The sequence below is a fragment of the Stylophora pistillata genome, chromosome 3 (genome assembly GCF_964205215.1).
Source record: "Stylophora pistillata chromosome 3, jaStyPist1.2, whole genome shotgun sequence".
NCBI classification, from domain to species: Eukaryota; Metazoa; Cnidaria; class Anthozoa; order Scleractinia; family Pocilloporidae; genus Stylophora; species Stylophora pistillata.
Window position 1 is genome coordinate 32,700,655 of NC_142521.1, and position 11,793 is coordinate 32,712,447.

Sequence of the window (11,793 nt, forward strand, 5' to 3'; positions counted from 1 at the left end):
TGGCAGCACAGAGTTGGGTGACAATTCAAAAACGTTGTATTAATGAACTCTACAATGACTCCTTCTCTGAAAGCACTGAAGAAAAGATTTGTGAATTCCAAATTTACGTCTAAAACAGATTTCAAAGCGAATTAAATGAATGCCGATATCTCTTGCATTTCAAGTGACGGTTTTAGGGATCACCTATTTGTTGGAAACTAGCGGATTTGGTTCAAACTGGAGAGCTTTTCATCCCGACATAACGTTTACCTCTCGCTATAGTTTCCTTCGCATTATTTACTGATATGCTATCCCTATTCATAAAAAATTCTGCGTAAGAAAAACTTTGGCGTTGCCAAGGTAGTCCAAATGTTGCCAAGCCTTTATTGAGATTTGTGCAAATATAAAAGCGAATCTGCCAAACTTTAATTTGAGTAAAACCAACAATTTTCAATGTTTGTACAAACAGATCTTATCAAAACATTGAATACTTCAGCATTTTACCCATATATGATGACAGAAAAATTGTCAGACAGTCGCTTGCGTTATGAAACTTTTGTTCTTGACATGACATGAATTGATTATTAAATTCTGTCCACGTACCACGTATCTGTCTAATTCAGTAAAAATTAAAATCATGGTATGGTGCAAAATATCTTACCAAGGGCCAATTCCTCTTAACACTTAGGAGCGACTTTCTATAAATACCACGGTAGGTGTGCAAGATGGAAAAATTGAAATCTCCCAAACTTTGTCACATTAAAGCCCTCACTCAGTTCCTTGTGACTGATATTTTCCAAAAAAAATATTTTTTTAAATTTTCACCTCTGAGAGGCCCTTAAACCTCCGAAGACTGTTTTGGATATATCAACAAAGTTGAAATGGTAAATTGGCCAGAGTAACGATTACAAAAGCTGACGTTTCGAGTGTTGGCCCTTCGTCGGAGCGAATACAGGAATTGTGCCGGGTTGTGCGTGCTTTTAAAGGCAGGAAATGGAGCTACGATATTGGTGGGAACATGGCAACGAGAAAAACACGAATAAATTAATGGAATGAAAAGCGTTCGTTGATGCTTGTGGGATTTAGACTGCCGGTTTGAAAGATGAGCTTTTGTTCAAGAGTTTTACGGCTTTCAGTGCTACCTAAGTGTAAGGAAAGACCGCAGATGGCCATGTGTTGCTTAGAATGGTTAGGTAAATTAAAATGTCTAGCGACTGGTTTCGATGTGTCCCTGTCATTCCTTTCCACGTCGCGAAGGTGTTCTCGGAATCGGTCACCTACTCTTCTGCCTGTTTCGCCGATGTATATCTTTTCGCAATAAGTGCAAGTTATGCAATAGATTACATTGGCGGAGGGGCACGTGAAGTGATCGGTGATCTTAATGGATCGTTTGGGTTCCGATATTTTCTAAGTGTGAAAAATGTGCTTCGCATCCTTGCGCGGTGAAAAGAAACGGAATCAAATACCATGACTTTTCTGATTTCAAGGGCAAGATTCTACAGTATGACTCTTTCTCATAGTTAAATTTTAGAATGTTACAATTTTACATTTTAGTAGTATTTAGAATTATACTTGTAACTCGAAGATACTAGCTTATTCTTTAGCTACTCCAAATTCGAGATTAAATAAAGTATATGTATGTATGTATGTATGTATGACTATTGTGATATAAGATGATTTTATAACCCTTTCTTTGTATGATAACGTTGTTGAAATTTCAAAAGATTCCAATCTGAATTTTTAATTGTTTTTTTCAAAATCACCCTCTAAAGCAGTTTCATCGCGACTATAACTTTTGCCATTTTTCAACGGAAAAAAACCCTTCCTGGTACATGGCTTTCGTGCAAATGCTATTTAAGAGAAAGAGCAATCCTTTTTATTCCAAGTTATGAGATAAAATTTTGGGGCAATTCAAACGGCAAGTTTTGAGAACTGAAAACATCAACGGTACTTGCGTGAAATTTACAACTTTTGAACTTGCAGTTGCAATGAAGAATACAAGCAATACAAGAGTGAACTTGGACAGCAGTTTAAATACTTCAAGAATTCGATCCTTTTCCACCAGTTCAAAAACGAAACAAACGATTATGACTCCGTAGTGGCAATTATCTAACAGGAAAAACATTTTTATTGCGTGAAATTGAGCTGTAAACCTTTTGACAACACTTCCAGTATCTAAATATGAAAAGTATTCATCAAAATCTTCGCATTTCGTCTGAAAGAAATCGTACAAGCAATGATGGAAGAATAGGACAAACATTTACTCACCTCATATGCATATATTGTTGAAAAAGATCAAAATCCCTCAGCTAAACTGAATTGCGTGACATCCTCTTTGACTAAACCTGGGTAGGAGGGTGGGGGTGGGGGTGGAGGGGGTTTGGGCTTGGGCTTGGGTTAAAAGCAGATAAAAACATTCCCTAGTAAATCCCGTCATCGCTAAAAAAAATAGAAAAAAAGGAAGCTGTGTAGGGTTTTCGAAGAAAGAAAAACAAACAAAATCAATCTTGGGACAGGAGCCGATTTCTTGTTGGGAATTAAAATAGTGACGATGATTTATCTTAACGCAACCCTCGTGCGGACACGAAAACATAGCGCTAAGGTTTCGGTCCTTTTCCATCTCATGGGTTTTGCCTTATGGACCGTTTGAGATACTTCTATGAGTAAAGGCTGATAGTTTCGAAAGAAAATGTTTGGGGCAGCGTCGGTGGGGGTAACGAAATAATTTGGATATATCAACAAAGTTGAAATGGTAAATTGGCCACCGTAAAGATTACAAAAGCTGACGTTTCGAGCAATAACCCTTCGTCCGAGTGAATCTTCGTCCTTCGCTCCGACGAAGGGCTAACGCTCGAAACGTCAACTTTTGTAATCGTTACGTTTACGGTGGCCAATTTACCATTTCAACTTTGTTGATATATCCAAAATACTTCTATGAAGTCCCCTGAGGAAAACTGGCACTCAAAGCTGAGCGGCTGTGAATAATCTGGATCTAAAAGACCAAATGAAAATGTAATAAAATGACACCAGTTTCGGTTCCGCAAATGGATAGTGTTTTCTTTTTCTTGGTATTTGTTTTTGTTGTTGTTTAGGGTTAATTCACACGAAGGATAAGTAATAGGTCGTAAACTAGACTGTAGAGTATGAGTATAACTTCAATAAGAGAAAAAGAGTTTCTTTTCTTGTGTAATGTTTTTCTTTTCTTCTAAAACAATTTCATGCCGTTGACACAGCGTGACGGCAGCATAGAGCGGTGTACTCAACATTTTTAAAGCGTCACTATTCTTTGGAAAATCACCTATTGCATGGATAATGCGTGTTTCTACCAGTCAGAGAAAGTAATATGGACAAGGTCAAAGTATTATACCATGATAAACTAATCTGTGAGGCGAACAACCAGCCATCTGTGAAGGCTGTGTCAAGCCGATTCCTGGTAACAACTAAGGTACTTCCTCAAGGGTGAGCTTTAAGATCCACTAGAAAGGCAACGAGGTTTAGTGATTCCTAGCGACAGTAGCTAGACGCCAAATTTAAAGTAGGGCAAGCAACAGGAGTGAAACTTTATCCAGTGGATGTTGCACGTGACTTGGAAACCAGGAAGGGGAAAAATTGTTCACAGTAAGTAAATTTTTGACCGAACTGGAAATTCAGTCATACTTTTCAAGACGAGCTTCTAAACTCCGGCATTCTCATTCGTACGATCCAGAATCTGATCAAGACGAAATTATGACCGCTAAAGAGGAAATCGCGCACGAAAATGTTCGCGCAGCTGTGTTAGATGAGGTAGGACTAAGCACGCAATTGTTTTCGACACTTTCAACTTATGTGACACGCACAAGGCAGGTAAACTGCGACAGCTAACTGTTTCCATGCTGCATTCCATTTGCAAACATTTTGACAATAAGGTGATGAACATCAAAGGACGACGCAAAGCTTGTCGCGCTCTCAACGCAGTGTTCAACCAAACACGAAGACTATGCAAATCAATGTGTTTTTTTATCTTCGGTGTCGAGTGGTGAAACTACATGCAAATAAAATACAGAAAACGATGAAACGAAAACACAAGACAGAAAAGACGATAAGGGAAAACAATAAGATAGCAGAAAGATGAAAACTTACATGGATGAAGCTGCGATGAATGATAAACTGACAAACAATGAGGTTGTAAAGTGAACTCTGCCAAAACTAAAGACGCAACACACGAGCCCCTAACGAACGGGCTTTGGAAACTAAGCTGTCCGAGTGGGTCCCAGGGCCCACTGACAAAAAAGGGGCAAAACCTGAAACAAGTTCCTTACTTGCCCCTACCTGGAGAATTTCTGGTAGCATGCAGTTGTAGCAACAGTTAGGGTCTATACCGACTCATTAACTACACAACCTTTTTTAAGCGATTATGGGATTTACCTGGAATGTTTTTGTCTGCTTTGGATCCAAGCCCAAGTCCAAGCCCAAGACCAAAATCCCTCAGCTAAACTAGATGTGTGACATCCTCTTTGACTAAACCTAGGTAAGGGGGTGGGGGTGGGGGGTTTTGGATTTCTCTGACCGGTAGAACTCACATTACCCATACAATAAATGATTTTCCAAAGAATAGTGACGCTTTAAAAATGTTGAGTTATCCATTTGCGGAGCCGAAACTTGTGTCATTTTATTACATTTTCATTTGGTCTTTTAGTTCCAGATTATTCACATCCGCTCAGCTCTGAGTGCCAATTTTCCTAAGGGGACTTCACAGAAGTATCTCAGGCGGTCAATAAGTCAAAACCCATGAGATGTAAAAGGACCGAGACCTTAGTGCTATGTTTTCCTGTCCGCACGAGGGTTGCGTTAAGATGAATCAGCGTCACTATTTTAATTCCCAACAAGAAATCGGCTCCTGTCCCAAGATTGATTTTGTTTGTTTTTCTTTTTTTTTAAACCCTACACAGCTTCTTCTTTTTTTTTTTTTTAGCGATTACGGGATTTACTAGGTAATGTTTTTTGTCTGCTTTGGACCCAAGCCTAAGCTCAAGCCCAACCCCCCTCCACCCCCACCCTCCAACCTTGGTTTAATCAAAGAGGATGTCACCCAATCTAGTTTAGCTGAGGGATTTTGGACTTTTTTCAACAATATATGCATATGAGGTGAGTAAATGTTTGTCCTATTCTTCCGTCATTGCTTGTACGATTTCTTTCAGAGGAAATGTGAACATTTTGATGAATACTTTTCATATTTAGATACGGGAAGTGTTGTCAAGAGGTTTACAGCTCAATTTCGCGCAATAAAAATGCTTTTCTTCAGTTTCAGATAATTGCCACTACGGAGTCATAATCGTTTGTTTCGCTTTTGAACTAGCGGAAAAGGATCGAATTCTCGAAGTATTTAAACTGCTGTCCAAGTTCACTCTTGTATTGCTTGTATTCGTCATTGCAACTGCATGTTCAAAAGTTGTAAATTTCACGCAAGTACCGTTGATGTTTTCAGTTCTCAAAACTTGCCGTCTGGATTGCCCCAAAATTTTATTTTATAAATTGAAATAAAAAGGATTGCTCTTTCTCTAGAATAGGATTTGCATGAAAGCCATGTACCAGGAAGGATTTTCTGCCGTTGAAAAATGGCAAAAGTGATAGTCGCGATGAAACTGCTTTAGAGGGTGATTTTGAAAAAACAATTAAAATTTCAGATTGGAAATCTTTTGAAATCACAACAACGTTTTCATACAAAGGAAGGGTCATAAAATCATTTTATATCGCGATAGTCATGGTATTTTATTCCGTTTCTTTTCACCAAGCGAGGATGCGAAGCACATTTTTCGGTGGTTTAAGGACCTCTCGGAGGTGAAAATTCCGAAAAAATAATTTTTTTGGAAAATATCAATCACAAGAAATTGAATCTTGCGTTTTCTAAAATAGTTTGATAAGGGCTTTAATGTGACATAGTTTGGGAGATTTCGATAATTTCCATCTTGCACACCTATCCGTGGTATTTACAGAAAGTCCCTCTTAATTCATTTCCCATAGTATTGACGAAATGCGAGGGCATCGTAACTGTAGTAACTGACTCAAATTACAGAGCAGTTGTAAGAACTTGGTCAAGTGTATCTTTCACGGTTCTTTTTTTTTTAATTTTGCATTTTTTTGCCAATCAACTCTAGTGTCGTGTTAATTTTTGGTTACAGCTCTTGCTGAATTGTGGTGTAATTCTTTGAAGTAGACTGAGTGCGGAAACTGCTTCGCTGCGCCGATTTCACTATTGCCTTATTTTGACTGCTTTCCACAATTAATTTCATGATCCATTAGTTTCTTCTGGCCTTTATTAAACAGAATTTGAAATAAGCGTAATTTTGGTGCTCAATTCCTTTTTATCAATTCATTTCTCGCTTGTTGAGTTCAACCGAATAACAGCCTCAGCTAAGATTTAGAAAAAGAAGAAACATTAGGGGAGGTTCTAGTTCAAAAAACGCAAATAAATATAACCTGTTAAAAAAATTATTTTCAAAAGATAGAGACATATCTCTAAATCAACATATTGTTGAATATACTACGCAGGCAGCTGTTTGAATTTAAAAATGAATTTCGATAAATTCAATCATTAATCCTTGGGCGAAGACGTTTTAGAAGACAAGTTTCCGCTTCGAATGTGGTAGAACAAATATTTGCAAACTCAGGAATAAATTGCAAGTGAGAAAGGAAGTCTGACTGAGTGACTACAGTTTAAATGAAAGGTAGATTTTCTTTCAGTATACACCGAATGCAAATATGGCGTCCAATTTGAATTGCCATTGTTCTAGACTGACTAGCCTCGTCTTCACGTGGAAATACAAAACGATTATTACATGTGTGAGAGGCTAGTCAGTCCAGAACAAAGGCAACTCAAATGGCAGATATCAGATCTGAACCCGCGTAAAAGCGGTTCTGTTTAAAGATGCACGCAATCGAGGCACTTGGGTCAAAGGCTTGCTAAATTCTCAAGGGTATCACTGTATATTTTAAAACAACTCGCATTATACGCTTTTTTTACTTTTATCGACAATCTGAAGCATTCAAAAGGCAAAGATAGCAATGGTTAGACGTGTATTGCATTCGGATGCAACAACCGACGCGGTAAACCACATTGCAAGCATCTTTCGTGGCATTCGCTGCCACTCCACTGAACATAGTTAGTAGAGGTAGTCCCCTCTACTAACTATGCACTGAACAACAAGGAACTTCTGGCGACTTGGCTAGTCAAGATCAAACGGGAAAACACGCCCGTGAGTAAAAATTCCTTTTTATGCAGTGAACATTTTGAAAAGGAATGCTTTTCCAAGTCATATTCGATTCCATGCACCTTTAAACAAAACCGCTTTTACGCGGGCTCAGATCTAATATCTGCCATTGGACGCCATATTTGCATTCGGTGTATGGTGCACTTTAACCTTGTAATACCTACCCGAAGAACTGTCACCATTTGCCGTAGATGAGAAGGCGTTAAAAATCCATATCTTGACCATTAGCGACAGAGGAAGAACTACGATAAAGAAAGGCAAAAGTTCTTCTCCTTCAGCAATTATGTCCATGATACGGCGTTACGAATCAATGAAACATTAAATAGTATATTTAAACAATTTTTTTCAGATACGAGATAAACTACTGATAAAGGTTCACTGTGTCTACTTTACCATGACAAGATACTTTATAGAGGTAAATACAGGACGCGAAGAGGTTACACATACCTTTTTTGGCATCCAACATGTCGTGCGTTTTAAATGCTCACTGAATGGCTTAACCTATTTATTTCCTTTCTGCTTCGTTTCTCCCTTTTACTGATCAACCCTGAATTAGCGGAGAGACTCTATGCAGGTGTGTACTGAGTATTTCAATTACTTCCTTAGCAAAATCTTCGTTTCCTTAACGCTGAGCAAAAATACACCGGCTTTTTGTGTCCATCGGCGAAAAGTTAATAAAACCCAATAGCCCATTTGCGAATTACCCTTGGCCTCATTTTCAAAACGAGTCCTCATGCTCAGCCATTCTTGTTAAAATGAGTTTAAATTGCATGTGAATGGAAACTTATTATCATATGAAAGGATTAGCACGAAGAGTCGTTTTGAAAATGAGGCCAAGGGTAATTCGCGAATGGGTTATTTCCCGGGACCCCATGCGGCTTTGTTTACGGAAATTGTGATTGTAACTAAGGTAACCAAGGTAACAAGTGTGAGAAATGTAATTGACTAGGATGAAAACGACTCATCAGAATTAATAAAGTGATTATGGTAAGTCTTTGGGATGCGAATGCGCTAAAACAATTAAGAGTGAACGACTTTGCTTGAAAAAGTAATTTCTTAAAGTCCAAGTGTTTAAGCGGCATTGTTGCCACAGGATTAAAAGATAACGTTGCAAGAGCACACGCTGAAGTGAGCCAACATTATCCCGTTATAACATGAGCGAACCGTTCGGAACTCCGAGATTAAGGCCTCGTTTGCGTTTGCTTCGCTCTCTTTTTTCCTGATACGAAGGACTTCGCCGAAAATGAGGGACTGCTCGCATTCAAGAATCGAATTCTTGGATTCAACTGGGAATATCGTCTTTCATGACCAATTGTGTTTCTATTTCGATGAAGCACTCTCTTTTTTAACCAATCATAGAGCTCGTTATAATGGCCTCTATTGTTGGAAAATTAATGATCCAAGAAGATGATAAACCTAATTGGAAGTATGTATAGTTAAAGAAAGTTTTATTCAATAGCTTTAGCCCTTAGAGCGACTGGCTTCTTATTTTACCCTTACCATTATTCAGTTTTACCCTTGAATTAGTTGTGGAGGCCATGAAAGTAAAGGAAATGGTCACTAATTTAAGAAGCTCCTGATAGTCAAACAAGTTCTCCTCTACCATAGGAAATATGAAGAGAAGAGTGTGGAGAATGTGGATATTAATGTCAAGGATTAAAGCGCCAACACCGCCTGTGAAATTGTGCAACTAAAATTGCTTTGCGTGCTGACCTTCGTAGGCATTGAAGTGTATCAAAGTACATTTGTTTTTATACCATATTAGAACTACCGTTCTAAGAATGGTGTAAAACAATTAGTTTATGTGTCTATTGTGCTTTCATAAAGATACGAGGCAGTTGGGAAGTTTAGAGAGTACAAAAAGAGTTAGAGTTACCTCCAGCTGTGGCTCGAGAAACTCTAACGCAACTTTCGTGCTTTCCAAACTTCCTGTGTGCTTCAGATCTCGCTGAAAGCGCGCTGAAACTTCAACAATAGGCTAATCAACTGATCAATACAGATTAGACATGATGAGTCATTTAGCTTTCGCCGACTATAAATTAACTTTTCATCACGGCTCTTACACAAACTTGTTTGTCTGAAAAGTGATCGCGTTTTTCTGACATGAAAATAAAATAAATCTTGACGTGCTAAAGTGAATATCGAGTAGTTAAGTTAAAAATTATTAAAAGGGACATTTACGAAATTATTCCAGTTTTCATGTGCAGACTTACTTGCAATTGAAGTCATTATCATCATCATAGCAGTCTGTCAGGGGCGACAGTGACTATTTCATTTAGGCCCGATCAAACTCGTCCACGCAGCTCTTGTTGAAGTCCTAAATGCAATAACAGTTGGTCCTAAATGTAATAAGCCTCCAATGCAATAGTTTAAATGTGCTTGTGCATCCAAATTGCGATGTTTAAGTGACAAATGTTGCACCAGAGAATCCTCTGACCAAAATTCATGGTGTATTGTGGGCTCTCTTGCTGATTTTAATCAGGGTCTTTTTTTTGCTTGAGATGTAAGCCGAGAAGCATTGGCTACAAACCTTCATGCTGATGTACTTTTGGCATCAAATTGACAGATCCCAAAACAATAGAACGCTAAGCAATCTGACCATCTTGACCGAACACGCTCGGTGAAGAGATTTTGTATTTTCGGCAAGTAATTTTTCATGGAAAAAACGTGCGTTTTCTTTTCAGTAATAACGGATAACGGAAAATAGTGTCTGTTTCACATATCGCGACTGGCATATCATTCACAGTTCATGGCTTTTAACTTTTTAAAATCACGAGTCACGGCAATTAAAAACAGCCAATCACGTTTCAATGAAAACCCCCACATTTACATTTAGAAATGGAGACGAGACGGACGAGACGAAATTATTTGTCTGACCATTTATAAATGCAGATTTAAAAGACAAAAACCTGCGACTAGTTGTTGAAGAATCAAGCATGAAAACTGAAAACTCTTAACCTTGGGATCCTTAAGAAATTTATGAGAAGACAAATCCGAATTTGCGGAAGCATTGTAGCAGTTATAAACGAACGATGTAGTTAATTTAATATTACCACTAGTGTAGTTTAACCATTCAGACTAGGAACATTTTAGGACGTGTGAAAGAACTGAAGCGGAAACTGCTTCCAAACAGAATTTACATAAACTTCAACATTGCCTATATTCAGGGATACAACCCGTTAATCGACAGCAGATAAAGGCGTATTCTTTTCATTTTCTTCTCAATACATAGGACATTGTATTTTAATTTCTCCTTACCGTCTTCCAAAATATACCACAAGCTGCGGTGGACATTATGTTGGAAGAAATCGAGAGTGAGGACGCGGGAATATTGGCAGCTGAAGGCTTTTGAAAAGTCCCGCAGTATATGTACTTTCCTTAGTCTTAAAACCCATTAAATGGTCTTAACTGCAACCCTTTGCCTCTACTGTTAGACTTCGAGAGATATTTTTTTTACTGTGCGAAAAAGGTTGGAAAACGTTCTTGTTTTCCGCGATGAGCCATCGTCACAGTCGGTATTTGGTGAAGGTACTTGCTTTCTCTTTTCTATTGACTGTTTTAAAAGGGACTAACAAGGGACATCGATCAGAAAGCGACAACACGTAGCGATCTTTCTTGTTCTATCAAGAAAGATGCATCTAAATGGTGGTTAGTCTTGTTATATACCTACCTTGAAAGTCAAGGTTCTTGGCGGTGCACAATGAGGCTGATTAGCGTAATGATAAGAAGGCGACCGAGGTTGCATTCCAACCGAGTCCTTCTATTGTTCTTGAGAAAGAGCGTGATGTGCCTTTTGAATTAAGACAATTCATCCTAGCGGTATTACACAATCCGCGCCGGATACTCTGAAATATGACCTTGAGAGCAGACAGACAGAAATTCAAAGAAAAAAATTATTTTAAAACCTTTCAATCTTAGCACGGGTTTAAAAATGAGCCGTTTACAAAGCAAAAATATAGTTTGAAAACCAAATGTTTTAGACACTAGGTGATCATCGGGGTAAATAAGCACCGTCCGCTAAATTAATTTTCCTGATGTTTTGAAGAGATGATTTTGAGGGTAGGGAAGGTATTCTTTTTCAGATTATCACTTGAGTGGGTATGATAATTTCAGCGTGAGAAAATGAGCCAAAATTGAAAGAAACGACGGTAAACGACTTCTAGTTAAGATAGAATTTATCTTTGGCAAAATCAATGAAGGATTTAATATAAAGCAAATAGATTTCGCTCTAATAAGAACCAAGAATGATTAGTTTATTTTGAGAATCGAGAAAGAGAGGCATCTGTGTTTTTAGCACAATAAACCCAAGAGGGTCGTTTGAACTTTTTACTTTGTTCTGACTGTCTAGCCCTTCTACCGCTTTCTGCGACTTCGTCGCAGACATTGTCCAAAAGTTACAAACAACCACACAAGCGAGTAAGTCATTGCGTGTTAGAAGCACAGAGGCGTTTTGATAGTGAAGCTAGGATAAAGTATTTGAATAAGCTTTGCGTTTGAAAAGTCTCCAGTTTTTCTTTTTCCTTCTTTTAATTCCTTTTGCAGATTTTTACCAATTTTCTCGTACTTA

At 38.2% G+C, this 11,793-nt stretch overlaps 1 protein-coding gene across 5 annotated transcripts in view; it reads right to left on the minus strand.

Annotated features, from left to right (window-relative positions):
- LOC148735681 (uncharacterized) overlaps positions 1-10,948 on the minus strand; it is a 40,772-nt gene extending 29,824 nt beyond the window's left edge. For 2 of the 5 annotated variants that reach the window (XM_088752141.1, XM_088752142.1), the window contains exons 1-3: positions 10,897-10,948; positions 9,440-9,543; positions 7,391-7,468 (exon numbers count right to left, since the gene is read on the minus strand). In XM_088752141.1, the coding sequence (XP_088608267.1) occupies positions 7,391-7,468; positions 9,440-9,467 (106 nt within the window). In that variant the 5' untranslated portion in view covers positions 9,468-9,543; positions 10,897-10,948. The remainder of the gene's footprint in view (positions 1-7,390; positions 7,469-9,439; positions 9,544-10,896) is intronic. The other 3 variants (XM_088752145.1, XM_088752144.1, XM_088752146.1) reach the window with 2 other exon arrangements.
- Positions 10,949-11,793: the final 845 nt, after the last annotated feature.